At 41.2% G+C, this 15,773-nt stretch overlaps 1 protein-coding gene across 2 annotated transcripts; it reads left to right on the forward strand.

The window, feature by feature from the left end:
- The first annotated feature begins 173 nt into the window (after nucleotides 1–173).
- On the forward strand, nucleotides 174–14,498 carry ANP32E (acidic nuclear phosphoprotein 32 family member E). 2 transcript variants are annotated; one of them, XM_068922162.1, is made up of 7 exons: nucleotides 174–479; nucleotides 2,963–3,112; nucleotides 3,742–3,864; nucleotides 5,329–5,494; nucleotides 7,050–7,207; nucleotides 9,381–9,435; nucleotides 11,647–14,498. In XM_068922162.1, exons 1-7 carry the CDS (start codon nucleotides 426–428, stop codon nucleotides 11,712–11,714), a joined length of 774 nt encoding a protein of 257 aa, XP_068778263.1. In that variant the 5' UTR covers nucleotides 174–425; the 3' UTR covers nucleotides 11,715–14,498. The 2 variants fall into 2 exon arrangements, with proteins under 2 accessions (XP_068778263.1, XP_068778264.1); XM_068922163.1 differs by having other exon boundaries at nucleotides 190–479; nucleotides 11,650–14,498.
- Nucleotides 14,499–15,773: the final 1,275 nt, after the last annotated feature.

The following is a 15,773-nucleotide window of genomic DNA, read 5'->3' on the forward strand; positions in this document are numbered from 1 at the left end:
CGTGCGCGCGCGCCCCCACGCCCAAAAGCAACACCCCCGCTGCCGCCGCTGCCGCCGGCCCTGTTTTTAAAGCGACGCGCCGCCGACGGGCACCGCGACGAGCCAATCGGGCGCCGCTCTCCGGCCGCGGCCCGCCGCCAATGAGAATGCCGGCGGCGCGGAGGAAGCCCCGCCCCCCCTCGGCGGCGGGGGCGTGGCGTCGGGGAGGGGGCGCCATGCGCCATGTCATGGAGGCTTAGTGTGCGAGCGGCCATTGACGGGGCCGGAGCTGCGCGCGGGCCAGGGGGGTGGCGGCGGCTGCCGGCCGAGTTCCCGTCCCGCCTCGCGGCTCCCTCGCGGCCGCCGCCACAGCGACCCCGGGTCTGTCCTGCCCGGCGCCCGGCCACCCTCCCTCTCCAGTGAGGAGCCGCGGGAGGGGGGGGGCGATGGAGATGAAGAAGCGCATTAACCTGGAGTTGCGGAACCGCGCGCCCGAGAAGGTGAGGGGGGGGGCGGCGGGGGCGCCGGGGGAAGGGGGGGGGTGGCGAGGCGCCGCTTGGGCCCCGCGCGGTTCGCCGCCCTCCGCCCGGCCCGGCCGCGCCGCCGAATCTGGGTCAGCCGTGGCGCAGGAGCCCCGCGGGCGCGGGCGGCGCTTCCGGGCGCCGGCCCCGGGGCGGTTTGCGGCGGCGACTTGCTCCCCCCCCCCCCCCCCCCGCCCGCAGCCGCCTCCCCCCCGCCCTCGGCCCTCGCCGCCAACTTCGCGCCCGCGTCTCGGGGGCGCTCGCTCGCCGCGGACCCCCCCCCCTTCCCCCCCGAAGTTTGGGGTGTGTGTGTGGGGGGGAGAGACCGCCGCGTGCGTGCGATCCCGCAACTTTTACTCATTTTTTTTCTTTAAATTTGGGGGTAATTCGCCTTGTTTTCAACTTGGCGCGTGTGACCGCGGCATCGTTGCCCCGAATGCGTCGGAAACGGCTCGGATTTCCCGGGGTGTGTGTGTGTGTGTTTGTTTGGTTTTTTTCCCCTTCCCCTCGCCAAGAATCTACCCCCCCCCCAAAAAAAAAACCCAAAAAACAGTGAGGTTTGAGGCCGTTTGGGCTGAGCCCCTCCTCCCCCGGGTCCCGCCCGGCCCGTGGGGCGATGGCACCCGCCGCCCTCGTGGCTCCGGGCGGGGACCGCCGGGGCTCGCAGCGAAACTTGTGTGTGTCCCCCCCCCCCCCCCTTCACTTCCACACGAGCCGCTGGTGAAAGCCCTGAGCGGCGGCTACATCGCACTTTAGCCCCTCTTGCCCCCCCCCCGGCTTCCCCTCGCCCGCCGGCAGGGGCGAGCAGCGGAGTCCGCTCCGGCGCCGCCACCGGCTGCGCGTTTCCCCGTGGGACGCGGCTGCCGAAATCCTCCGAGGCCGGAGTTGCGGCGGGTGGTGAAGGGGGAAACCCCTTTCTCATGCTCGGATCCTCGCTGCTTTTGCCCAGCGTGGGGGGAAAAAAAAGCCTAGCTCCGCAATTACTCTTTTTTTTTTTTTTTGGGGGGGGGGGGGGTAGCGTGCGGCGGCCGAGTTAATCCCCTGTAGTAATTTCATTGACGGCCCCGCCAGCTGCCCGCAGAGGAGGCTGAGCGGCTCGCAGCCCCCGCTTCCCTGCTGGCGAATCTGTCCGGCGGACGAGCGGTGCCCCCAACAGATGTTTTTTGCATTGAGGTCGGCGAAGAACGCTATTGACCCGGCTGCCTTGCTCGCCCCGAGAGTAAAGTCCAGAGAGGTTGATACTGCAAAGTGCTTTAAACTCAGCCTGAGGGACTGACCTGCCTCGTAGGGAATTTGGGGGGAGGAGGGGAAAAAAAAAGGAGAGGGGGCATAAACCGTTTATTCAACTGAACAGCGTGTGGGTCCGTGCGCTGTGGCAGGTATCTTAAAAGGCCGAGATAACGCTTTTAGGTTGGCAGATGCATGTTATCTTGTAGCCTAAGACATCAAGCTCCCCTCTCCCTTGGCAGGTTTCTTTAAAAACCTGTGTTTGCCTTTTTTTTTTTTTGGAAGAAAAATAAGAAAGAAAACATTGAGACTTTATTTGAAGCTGACAAATTGTGCTACGAGTTCAAATACTTAATTTCCCTCCACAACACGAGAAGGCAGTCTTAAAATTTTACTTAAGTGCATGCTGGGGAAAGGTATAGTCACGTTGTTAACAGCCTTTCTAATGAGTGGTATACTCCATAACGTATACAATAATGCAGAGTTTATTGGATGCTTTTTGTTACCTCCTCTCAAAGTATGAGACGTTCTAGTTGTTTTAGGAGCAGTGGCTTAAGAAAGTTATTTAATTATGCTTAATTAACTTGCACGACTCACTGCTAAAATAATCTGAAGTCGGAAGGTTTAGGATTCAAAAAGAAATGTAATGGCTTTAGGCGTTAGAATACGCACAATTATTAGAATTTAGAAACTAGTCGGGGTGCATACTGTCAAGGTTTTGGTATATAAGTGAACCACTAACTGATGGAAAGGAAGGTTTTTTCCCCTCCTTAAAAAGAGCAGATGAATCTCAAGCTACCCAAATTACATGATCTTGCTCTTTCCTCTTGTTCAGTGTAATCAGGCCTTTACTGGAAATGGGATGTTATATTTGATGGACTGTCTCTGTGATCTGACCTCACAATTCCCGTATATGTTTTTATGTAAAGGATTACACTGTTTCACCATATTGTGGTGGCACTATATGAAGCCATAGAAGTATGGCTCTCAGTACGCTAAAGTTTCTTTTTAGATAGCTGTCTTTGCAGCATTTGAAACATGCTCGTAAGAAGGGAAACTGTTGCATACCTTTTTAAAACAGGCGGGTGCTGTGACTTCAGACCGCAAATAACTTCAATTCTGGTTTAAATTAAATACACACCAGGTGTTTAACAGCCTTCGAGTTGTGGTTAGGCGAAGTGCACGGTTTAGTGATGCTCATTAAACTGACAAGCGACTTGATATCCTATTTGAAGGTGACGGAGTTGGTGCTCGATAACTGCCGATCCAGCAATGGTGAAATAGAAGGTCTGAATGACTCATTTAAAGAGCTAGAGTTTCTTAGCATGGCCAACGTAGAGCTGACATCGCTGGCCAAACTTCCCACGTTGAGTAAGCTCCGAAAGGTACGTATCTCTGCTCCGCAAAACAGCGTGACTTGTGACGTTGACAATCACGAGCAGTGCAACTTGTTGTGTCTTTCGGTATTTGCAGTTTAATTTGCATATCACTGGCCGCGTATCCATGCCAATCTCCATTTTTTTGGAAGATGTAGAATGGTTTGGGGCATCTCTAGTTCATTATGTTCAAATTACTCTTGGTCAACAACTCTTAGAACAGTAAATGCTTGTCTGTTAAAAATGTGCAGGTTGGCCATATCTTTATGAATACTTAATGACTGATACAGGCTTTTTGGTTGTTTGGCCACTGAAGTACATTTGCATGTTACTGACAAAATAAAGGATTGCGATAAATTCCAGTCTTGAATCTTCTACTAACTTAAAGTTTGGATATCAAAAGCCATGAAAAACTTTAGGGAATATTTCATAATTCTCAAAGTAATCTTGAAGGAATGTTTTGACTGTAAAAGTACTGATGAACACAACTAATGTTTATTAGCTTTCGGACTGTTCAGAAGTGTTCAGCTTTGTGATTAAACTGCAGAGTTAAAGGGGGAATGATGAAAAATGAAGCGGTTTGAATCTGATAGCAAGAAACCAACCTTTTAACTTCATACATTTTTTCTGTATGATAGTTGGAATTGAGCGACAACATAATTTCAGGAGGCCTGGAGGTCCTTGCAGAAAGATGTCCAAATCTCACATATCTAAATCTAAGTGGCAACAAAATCAAAGATCTTGGCACTGTGGAAGCTCTTGTAAGTATGAAGTGAGGGCACTAATTGGAAATTTAAATCTAATAAGTATTATCTTTCATTAAAAAAATGTTTTGCAATAAAATTGTACATGCATTACTGTCAGGGCTATGTAGAAAATCTTTTTACAAGTACAGTAGAAAGTGGAGTCTAAACTAGCATTATGTAAAAAATCAGCAACTACAAAGATATATGATATGTGTGTTAGCTGTTTATATCTTTTTTTAGCACAACTAAAAGGCATCTAAAATGAAGCTTCTTTTCTTACTTGTCATATATATATACATATATATATATTTTTTTCTTGCCAGTTCAGGAAAAGTTGATAATGTGGTGCTTTAGGTTTGTCAGCATTCCAGTTGGTCCTGATTTAAGATTAACTCATTCTCCTGGTTATTGGAGGCTCTACTTGTAAATGCGCCATTGTTAAAATCTTCCTATGTTAGTAATGGGATGTACTGAATAAGACTTTTTTGAGCTTCTGTTTTGTCTTTGATGGAAAACTGGCCAAGTTTTGTATTGCTGATCGTCTGTGTTCATTTGTTAAAGAGTAATTTGTCTAATAAGCAACTGCCATAAGCTTTCATTAAACTGCGAAGTGATTAGGATGTGTGCATGGGGCAGTCATTTAGGAGCATACCTGGAAAGCACTGATAGTAGGTTATGTAAATGTAGAAAGAAGCTGCCAGCATCTGTCATTACCAAGCCTGGTCTTTGTACCCATCTTGCCAGCTAACTGATCTTTTTTTTTTTTTTTTTTTTTTGGTAGGACTTTGATATAGTCTGCATGTTTTTAAGGCTGCTCATATAGATTCTCCATCTACTCTAATGGTGCTTTGACCCAGCAGTTATGAGATCGAGTAAAGTAGTTATAATGCTCTATAGGAAAAACAGTTTTAGTTAGATATCTGCTAGGGCGGCGTGTATGTGGTGTGTTCTGTGTGCGTGCAAAATCTAAAAGGTAAGAAAAATGGTCAGTAGTCTAGTTTTCATTGTTTGAAAAGCAAGTTCTGTAGTGTTGTTATCCTGCCAAATGTGTCTCGCTTGCTCCTCATAAGAGGCCTGTAGTTAAATTAGTCAAATTGTGTACTGAAAGGCAGCTGGAGTTAAGCTTTTGGCCATGATTACCTGAGCAAAAGTAGGCGTATGTGCTGTGCAGTGTGTGCATGACAGTCTAGTGCTTCATGGATGCATTGGGTGTACTATAAGCACACTGTGGAGCTGATCTGCAAAAGCACCGTAGTGACTTGCATTAGGAGGTCTAACTTCAGTTCAAACAGTTGTTTGCAATAGTTTGTATTTACTGGGGAAAAAAAATGCTGCAAAGAAGAGAAAGGATGGGGCCAAAATGAACTCTGTGCTTGAGTATATGGTTAACTGTTTTTGGCCTATGACGGCCCTGTAGCCTGAGGTACCACCTAGTTGCATCAACAAGAAGGAGGCAAAGAACTTCTAATCTATTTTCAGCAAAATCTTAAAAACTTGAAGAGCCTTGACCTGTTCAACTGTGAGATTACGAACCTCGAGGATTACAGAGACAGTATTTTTGAGCTGCTTCAGCAAATCACGTACCTAGATGGATTTGATCAGGAAGATAATGAGGCACCGGACTCGGAAGATGATGATGATGAAGGTAACTTCCTGAAATAAACTGTAGCTAGAAACAGTATAGAGCAATAAAGATGTGAATGTAGTGTGGGGTATAGTGGCTTCTTGCATGCACTAGCATGATACTGTGCTCTTATTTTTGAAGCATAGATTTTTAGAACTCATTCAGTATTGAAATACTGTGATACAGTAGGAAAACTCCAGTTGAAGGTTTTGAGTGTTCTTGCAGAAGCCCTTTGAGTTTAAGGAAATGTGAGTGAAGGTATTCTTGCAAAGACGTGAATATTCTGCAAGTAAGTTTTTGCCAGTAGTAGAGCACTTTGACACTAGTGAATGATATGAAGCAAGGGGAAAACAACTCCCATTAGTCTGTAGGAAAACTACAGCTTTATTTTTTCAGCCTATGAAAAAAGTATAAGATGGATGGTAATGATTTCAGTCCTGTCGCTCAAGCATAATAGGTTTTTATACAAAACAAAGATATGGTTCCTTTTGGTCTAACATCAGTTTTAATCAATGTTCCAATGCGTCGTGCTCCCCGTTGCTAACGAATTCAGAACCAAACCCTTAGGTATAGATCTGCCACTGTGTGGGTACAAATTCTACCTTGGTGTGATTGAAAGACGAGGAGTTGCATACACATCTTTAAATGGATTTGGCTTAGCAGATGACTGACAGTCAAAACTACTATGGAAAACATCTAAACCCTTTGAATGCTGTCAGTAAATATGATAAGGCTGCTGTTATGGTGCAGTGTCTTATGCCAGTCTTCTAAATGTCCAAATAACTAGCTAGATTTGGTTTGTATCCGTTTATGGCTCAGGTTCCTAAATATGTTGTGTGCACCTTATACCATGAGGTAGGAGCTGCCACTGCTGTATGCTGGGTTATGTCTGTCAAAGGGCTACTGAATAGTACATGCACACGTCCAAGTCTGGAACTCTGTGTTTAAATGAACCTGATGGATGCAAAATACCTGGGAAAAAAAAAACCCAATATGCAAAATACCTGGAAAAAATAAACCCAATATTTGAAAACTGATTAATAGGGCACTAACTTGAAAATTAATTTAAATGCTAAATAACCTTGTCAGTTCTTGTAATTCACATAACCGAAACTGTGACAGTGATTATAAGCTGCAGACATAGTAATGAACTGAGAGATTGTCTTGGAACTGTAGATGTTTTATAGTTACTGATAAGTGATTAAAAACTAGAGAATGTAGTATGTTGAGCTGGTTTTACCTTTAAAAGTTTCGGGCTTTGAGTCTGCAGAGAAGCCTCTCTTCTCCCTCCACTGACTACTTTCAGATCCCTTGCAGGAGTTTGCCTAGGTAGTTGCTTCAGGCATTGAAAATTTTGCCTAAAGCTTGTGATGGTAGCCTTTCTTTGGGGAAAAAAAAATTATAGAGATTAACTTTATTAAAATCATGCTCGTTTCCCACATTTGTCTACATTAAAAAAAACCCTCCTAGAAAAAATGTTTCAGTTAGCTTGAGTTAGCATTTACAAACTTGCATAAAGAGGAGTTTATGAAACTTTTAGCATATATATAATATAAATGTCTATTTTTAAATTCAGAAGGTGATGAAGATGATGATGATGAAGATGAGGATGAAGCAGGTCCACCAGGAGAGTATGAAGAGGAAGATGATGAAGATGATGGAGGTTCAGATTTGGGCGAAGGTGAAGAGGAGGAGGAAGTTGGTCTTTCATATTTGATGAAAGAGGAGATCCAGGTAAAGTTAGTCAATTCTACTGAATCCAAGAAATGAAGAGAAACAGCCTACCGACTTGTGTGTTAACTTGAACACATAAATGCTGAGTATTATAAATCCAGCGTATATGCAGTGGGGTATTTTAGAGAGGACTTTGCTGTTCTTGAAATGGAAAGCATTGACTGGAATATGAGTGGTGGCTGTGAACTATGAAGATGCTTTTGGCTGACTTCCAAGACGTGGTTCATTTTCATCCCACCTGTTAGTGTTGCAGGATAGTTAGGTCTCTTTATTCTCTGAAAGCAAACAAAACGGTATTCCCCAACGTTTTGAAATTGTGTGCAGCTACAAATTAAATTATCGGAATAGAAATATATATTAAGTGGACTAGCATCTTTTGGAAAAGTGAAGAAAATACCGTGGTCTGGGAAAAGAAGAGGAAGCAGTAGCAGCAAGTTATCAGTACTTGAAGTAAGAGGAAACAAAAGAAGAGTTGTTGGTTTTTTGTTGTAATAAATGCTCTTTTTCTCCATGTAGTCACTTGACATTTTTTCAGCGTTACTGTTGAAAAGCTGTAAACATGGCACCGTTACAGGATCTCCCAAGTAACATTGTGCTTTTATTGCTAAAAAGCAAACGGAGAAGTATTAGCACGCTGGAATAGGAAAATATACACATTTTAAAAGGTTGTGAATAGATTCTTACAGAAATAAGCTGGTCATGCCTAAATGACTATCGCCCAGAGATAAAATCCAGGAGTCATGATCTTAGTCCTCGCCTTTTGAGGACTAAATGACTTTCGATAGAGAATATGTGGCATGGATTTTGTGTGCAAATCTCTGTGGGAGCAGAGCAGCCCTAACATTTCAAACTTTCTGAATCTCATTTTTGGAACTTTAAAAATGTGGACCTCACTTCCATTACTCTATCTCCTGATAAGAGTTTACTTCATATCAGCTGAATTCCACACGAATGTGCAGAAAACCTTCAACTGAACTCTTGTGTGTTCTTCATTTTGTTCAGGTAGCGCTCATATGACTTGCTGTCGTCTGTAGTCTTACAAACAGCCATACCTACCTTAGCAGTCTGGGGAGGTAATAGCTGGAACGCAATTAATGGAGCTCAAACTAAATCAGTTTTGAAGCTATGACCTTAAAGGTAGCTTCTTTGGAAAACAAATTATGTGACTAGGAAGCATAACAGAAATTGGTTTTGGTCTTTAATAGTATGCTCTGCGTGTTAGAAAGCTAGGAATTAGAGCACACAGCTGTAAAAATGTTAAAACCATTTTTTTAAAACCATGGTTTAACACCATGGCCCTTCTGATGATGGTGCAACAACAGCAGATACTGAGTTTGTATTTAGTATTTAGTTAGATAAGGAACAGATGGTGATCAAGGTGAAGTGTGCATACTTGAGAAAGTTCTAGTCTGCTTGCTTTGTTCCGCATTTTGGAAAGTGAAATCATGCACCGTTGTAATTGTAATGGATTAATCCAGAGTGTTTTTAATTCTCATGTTCTAAGGGCAGGTGTCAGATGGAATCTTTAATGCTTTCAAGTTTTCATTTGCTACATTATACTCTATAAAATTTGATGTAGCAAATACATATGAAAATAAAACTTCAGTTTTTCTTGCACGCTTGATGTTGTGCCAATAAGGCAAGGATCTTGCAAAACTGTTTTAATATTTTGGGGCTTCTGTTGTTAATCGATTTATATTGTTCCAACTATCAGCTTAAGAAATTCATCTGACTAAGAACTAATACTTTTTGAAGATATTAACTGTTCTGTTTTCTCCTCGTCCTTCTCTTGTAATGACAATGGTCAAAACAAAAAGGAAACAAAACAAAAAGGAAAACTAAAGCTGTTTGTCATTTGTACTTGTGGTCGTGGCCTCGTCACTTAATTTTGTAATCGCTTAATCTTGAGTTGGTATAAGGTATTGATAAGTGGGGGGGAAAAAAACACAGAAGTGGGATACTGGGCCAGATAATACACTGACAGGGCCAATCAAATGTACTGTAGACAATTTGGCTTCTTATCCTTGTACAAATGTCTAGTAACAAAAAAGTAAACATGGAATACGACCTCTGGAAAGAGTAAATGGGTTTTTTGAATTTCTGCTCAGGATCAGCATTTAACTAAAACCTATGTATACCACAATTTTAAAAATATTTCACTTTTTTTGTAAAGGACGAAGATGATGACGACGACTACGTTGACGAAGGAGGTGACGAGGAGGAAGAAGGTAAGTTCTCTGCTAAGTATTAAAGCTGTGGCTAAAACAGTTTTTTGGTAATATTTCTGTAGTTTGGCAAGTTTGGGATGTGTACTTTAGTGACATAAATCACTGTCTAGCTTTTTTTTTGAAGGTATGTGAAGTATTTTTGGATAGGTTTAAGCAAGAATTCAAGTTAAGCAGGTAGTAAAATAACTGTGGTATTTGATATTTTTTGTCGGCTCGCTTGTAAAATAAAAATACGGAAGAAATGACAGTTCTCCAAGTCTTTTGTTGAAACAGTTTTCCAAGACGAAAGAAACTGGATTGTCTACACAGGCAGAAATCTTAATTTCTTAGTGCGGAGAGGAGAGGCATTCTTGTGTATATTTTGCATATATCATTTACATACATTTAAAACATCTTATTTAATGCACCAGAGGCTTCACGGACAAAGGCCTAAAAGCAGCAGTAGATACCTCTTCTCCCTTTATCAAGCTGCAAGTGGCTTCTCCAGTAAGAGAAGCAACTCTTAGGAGGCAACCTCGACACAGTATCCTGTGTGAAATGGCTTATCTAATGGGTGAGCCTAATCATATATTTATTAGTTTCTATCCAGTCTTTTTATCAATGGTTGCAACTTCTTAATTTTGTAAGTTTCTATGAAAGGCATATAAATAATAGCCAAAAGCTTGCAAATAGATGACAGACTGTGTGCGGGGCAGGATTAAGATGACGGCTCATCCTGTTTTAAGACGGTATCATGTATTGAATATGTGAACCTGATGTGGAAACAGTGGTGTTCTTGGAGGCAGATATTCTTTGGAATATTTCTTTGGTATTTTTCAGAATATAAAGTTCTGTTTGCAAATGGAAGTGTGTTACTTGAGTATTTTTTTTTTCATACAAGCATTTATTACTTTACCTTTTCATGCTTAAAAAAGAGCTGCAATAAAATAAACAGATCAAACATACTACTTTTTTTTTTTGCACCTTGTTTGAGCTTTCCAGGCCTTCGGGGTAGGGACCAGCCTTATGTTCGAAGTTCCTAGCCTGTTCTGGAGTACCGAAACAAAAGTTACTCTGCTGGCAGAAGGCTTATTGTTGTTTTTTGTGCAGCTCTCGGTGAACTATGATTAGAGCATGGATGGATGGGTGACTTATTTGTATACATCTGTGTTACAAGTAGTAAGATTAAGACACTAGACAGGATCAAGTCCCCTGCAATTACCAGCCAATGGTGCCTAAAGTCACTTTTAAAGAAAGGCTACCAAGGGTCATCTTAAAATTAATGAGCTTTTCCCATTTTTTTTTCCTAGAAGGCTGCTCCAGAACTGAACTTGTCTAATGGTTAGAGACTGTCTTAATCTTCAAAGGCTGTATCCGTAGCTGCAAAGCTTTGAGTTCTTATGTAGTCCTTATGCCTACTTCCATGTCTGTATAGAGTGTAGGCAAATTCTAGAATTTCTAGGATTTCTCCCTAGACTAGTAACTATCTGATCTGTATGCTTGGCTTAATGGAATAGGTTTTGGAGATGTGTAACTTGCACTTGAAAAACTGCAGTTTTGAACTAGTGATGCTAATTCTTCACTCTTACAAATGCTGCATACAAATCTATTAAGACAACAAAGGCAGGCAGGATGGCTAATTAGCCAGGAAATGACTGCTGGAAAATAAATCTATTAGATTTGATAAAACTGCAGTTCATGATTTTGCCACAAGAGCGCATAGTCCACGGACTGAATTTAGCATATTTCTAGGAATAAGCTGCAATTTTGTAATGGAAGGTGCTTAGAGCAGCTTTTCAATTGGAAAGAGAATGGAGTGGATTTAATTTGGTTACTGCAGAAACTTATGTTCTGAGTTTTGGGGGCGGGGGGAGGATTCTAAAAATTAAAGTTAGGGGAATACAGAAATGTCGCTTGTGTTTTAATTCTGCAGTATATGTTAAAATATGGCACGCATAGCATTAAATTGAGAAAGACTTACTTATAAATGTACTTCATATTGATAATTCCAGTATGGAATGTCACATGCTTAGCCTTTATTTAGCCTTTATATGGTCTCTGTGAATTATTTGGAGTAAACTGATCTTTTTTTGAGAGCCGTAAGTAACAGAGATGTTAGCGCTGAATGTAACTACAAATAAGCAGTAATCTATGTGTTAGCTTTTTGAAGTGTCTTAACATTTGATGTCTGAACAGAATATAATGAGATGTATGCATGCCTCTTTTCCTTAGCAGAGGGTATTCGAGGGGAGAAGAGGAAACGAGACCCTGAAGATGAAGGCGAGGAAGAGGATGATTAATTTGTTAGAGACACAAGTAGGACCAGACTCTGAAGTTACAGAATACGCAATAGTGATTATGCAGATCTGTATGTCTCCATGTACCATAGATGTCCCTACAGAAGATATGTTAACTTTTTATAGGAGAAGTGTGGTTTTACTATTCTTGCCCTTTTTATCATTCCAAATAAGATATAATAGCCTGTTAGTGAACCTATATGTAGAAAACAATTTTCAGCCCTATAATCACTGAAGCCATTATCAAGTTTTCCCCCTAGAATTTTATTTGGAGGTCTTTAATTTTATACAAGCTTGCTGTGTTGGTCATCATTAGCCCAGAGTTAAAGCATTCATTTTACATGGGTTTAGTATGGTGGATTTCTTTAAAGATTTTAGAGTTTTTTATACTTCAAAAGCTGAAGTCAGAAATGCTAGATGACAAACTCAAGGCTGTTTCAAATGAGAAGTTGTCTATAGTCTGAGTTTACCAGGGATTCTATTTGAAATCAACAACTAGATGACATCTTTATTTCAGCTTTTTAGAAGATGATTCCTGTCAATTTTGTCTTCTATCCCGTTTTGTGTATTACATTGCAAAGCTTAAGCAGGTTTCAGACCATCTCTTTTTTTTTTGCTTGTTCAGAAGTTCAGTGTTTGCTTAGAGCATTCACTTGGTATCTTCAAGAATGTATCTTGGCAAGCTGAAAGGGTTGTAATCCTTAAACTTTTCTCCGAAATAGAGAGTCATTGCAGGTATTAACAAGAGTAAATAATCCATAGTTTTAAACAGTTTCGCTAAAAGTCTTGGCTCAGCTTTGAGTCACCTAGCTCCTAACATTGTTATTTCAGTAGTTCTGCAACCATTGTGGTGTTTGGCTACATGATACGTGCATTTTTAATGCAACAGTTAACGGGTAACTCCTTCAAGCACATTTTTTCCAAACAGAAAACCCCACTTTTGTAAAGAATCATTGAAGGGGGAAAGGTAAGCATAAGTTCAGTCTTTCTTTGCAGCTCTCCTTTTAAACTTTTTAAATCTGGTTGTTGGTAAAACATTCAAGTTCATGTATAATACTAGCTAATAGTTTAGGGTGTTTTTTTATACTGAACGGCTGCAGAAACTTGTTTCGTTACATACAGCCAGTGGTGGTAAGTACAGGAGACATGCAGACAAGCTTTCTTCTAACAGCCTGATTGCGACCAACGGGTCTTAATAATTCTGCCCCAATGGATTCATGTTTTCCATTTGAGCCACTGCAAAACAAGTTCCAACATACAGCATTTCTTTCAGTCATGATTTGGATTTAAAACAGTAGTCTTGATATAAAAGTAATTTACATTGTTTCACGTAGGTACTGAACCAAATATCACACACAGCTTTATTCAAGAGACTTATTTTTATATCTGTCTTGGCTGACAATAGCTGTCATTAAACTGGGGGGAGACACCAAGGGTGGGGAAGAGGGAGATTTCCTGGACCTAAGTAAAAGCCAGTCACCCACAGATCGGTTACCTGTGAATATTGAGGCATTTCACACACTAGCAGACTTTAAATGCAACTTCCAACTCGTAAATCAAGTTTAGATACTGCAGGGTTGAAGTTCTGCAAGGCCCAGTTTCTTGTGTGTGTGTTTTTTTCCCCCAAATAGAGCCTTAAATCATAGTTTCTCATGTAGCTGTATAGCATAGCCAGCCATTAAAGGTATTTGAATGAAACGTGTCAGGCAGATGGCAATATACTTAGAAATCAACTGACTCAATGGGTTTTACTTTTTTTTATGAATATCTGTAAAGACACTAGAAAAGTAGTGGTGAAACTACATTTGCAACCACAATCTAAGTTCCTGTGTTTGTGTATGGATACTGAATGAATAGAAATCTTAGGTAAGTGCACACCCTATTTTGTCATGGAGGCTCTGTGTTCAAGGCAGTTGCTTTGTGTTCAGCTTTGAGATAGTACGGTGTTTTTTTCCCCATGTTCTTGCTTATTTTCTAGTGTCAGCGAATGATTGAAACCTATTATTTATAAATGTGTACTTCAAAGTACCTCTTTATCAGGGTTTTCCTCAACTGTCTTGTACTGATGCATCTGAAGTTAGTTTTAAATGGAGAAAAATACTATTTTGGTGGATTAAAATTATTTCAGTAGCCGACTTGCTTCAGTAAACAAGTCTAGTTTTAACATTTTAACCATTGGATTGAGTTGATCTGACAATAAACTTAGAAGGGGTTGGCAGATCTTCCCTAAGATATGCAGACTTAAGGCTTCCTAAAAACAGCTTGCCGTGTGGTGCATCAGCCACTACAACTAAAAATCTGAGCCTCACACAAAACTTACTTCTTAAGTAACTTTGTCTTTTTCTCAGTGTTACCATCTAGTTTCATATTTGTCAGCTTGGCATGCAATTAAACAGCATAGCATTTTTTAAAAAAAGTAATACAGAGCCTCCAGATAACTTTTGAAACTTTTTTGCTTGGTGGGTGGTCTTTTCATGCAAATATGTAAGGGTGGGTTTTATATTTTGTAGAGGTTTTGTCCTATTTTAATGCTCTTTGTATGGCAGTATGTATATAGTGTGTTTCAGTTCCTTATCAAACTATTTCCTTAAACTTTGGAGTAACTGATTTTGTGCAACTGTGTTTTGAATAAAGCCATGACAGTGTTAAATTAAAGAAAACAACCCTGCAGCACTCTTCTGATAACTTTTAGTTGTAACAAAACATGTTTCCTCCCCATGTGTGCTGTAAATTTTAAATTAAAAAGTTTTCAAGCTGAATTATTTCAAATAAATTGAGACTATTGTATTGGGTTACTTCTTTTAGTATTACAGCTGTGAAGTAGAGAATGCTGCATTTCTTAATGAATGGAATAAGAGATAATTGTTTGCTCCTGTTATCTCTGTTAATTGAAAGCCTTCTGCAGAACTGTTCCATCTTTCTGGGCTTCGAACTTGTACTTTGACACTGTACTTCTTGGTAACTGTATCACAGTCAAGGAAGGACAGACACCTATAGAAAATCTAAAATGATGTCTGGATAGTTGGACTCAGAATGTTTCCAGAGGAGTTCAATCCAGAAGCGAGCGCCAGGGCTGACAGGGCTTTTGCATAGTGTATAAATCGATACCATTTGAGTGTGGTTTAGCTATGAAAGCCTGGCTGAGTCTTATGAAGAAAAATGAAAATCGGGAGACTGTTTATATTTTGTTCTTCGTAAATGTTGACTTGGTGTGCCTGACAGCCCAAGCTGCAAGTCTAATGCTGTTCTTTCAAAGGAGCGACTTTGGTCTGTATGAATTATTCCCTATTCAAGAACAGTGTTAAAAAGCTGCTTCTCCTATACAGCTTAGACATAGTATTGTTTTTATTTTGGGACTGGTCCAGTACTCTTGGCAAAAATCCCCTGGACACACTTGAGAAAGCTAGTAACTAAACAGGCTTTTCTACTAGATGAGCGATTAGCCAAGAAATTAGGTTTTGTTTTGGTTTTTTTAGGTGTGGAGAAGGAATTGCCTTTCCATCTAAAGCCATCTTGGCTGCTTGCTGCCTGGCTACCCATTTGCCTACTGGAGGGAGAGCAAAAAAAGGGAGAACCTGAGCTTTAGGATTGTTTTTAACAATGAAAGTTGAGTGTACCTTTTAGAGATACTGGTGCTTTTATGTTAACTACAGCCAAGCTATTCCCTTCTGTTACATGCATGGCAATGGAGAGGAGAGGAAATTTAGCGCTGTGTAGGCATGTCTTCAAAATCGGGAAAAACTTGAGGCAATGATGGGGCGTGGGCTGACAGGCTCCTGAGCTCATTCTGTTTCAGAGGCTAGTTAGCTTGTCACGACCTGTTTAAAAAAAATAATAATAAAAAAAGCTATCTTTTCCCCCGCCACAAGCTGGTACTCTCTCTGTAGTTTAAAATGCGTTTCAGTTGCTGTAAAATCATCTGTCCAGCTCTTGAGAGGCGAGATTTTCCACACGGCTGGAAAACGTGCTCTCTCTCCGCCTCGGCAGCTGCCAGGAAGGGAGACGGGGGAAGCCTGCTGCTTTCTCCAAAGACTAAAAACGGACCAGGCTTCTCTCCTCTCC

Source organism: Struthio camelus, chromosome 30 (assembly GCF_040807025.1).
Source record: "Struthio camelus isolate bStrCam1 chromosome 30, bStrCam1.hap1, whole genome shotgun sequence".
In the NCBI taxonomy this organism is placed as follows: domain Eukaryota; kingdom Metazoa; phylum Chordata; class Aves; order Struthioniformes; family Struthionidae; genus Struthio; species Struthio camelus.

Excerpts from the sequence above, each read along its gene's own strand:
- ANP32E (XM_068922162.1), top strand. The coding sequence starts at position 426 with ATGGAGATGAAGAAGCGCATTAACCTGGAGTTGCGGAACCGCGCGCCC. Across the intron at positions 3,865-5,328 it reads TTGGCACTGTGGAAGCTCTT|CAAAATCTTAAAAACTTGAA; the intron begins GTAAGTATGAAG and ends ATCTATTTTCAG. Across the intron at positions 7,208-9,380 it reads TGATGAAAGAGGAGATCCAG|GACGAAGATGATGACGACGA; the intron begins GTAAAGTTAGTC and ends TTTTTTGTAAAG.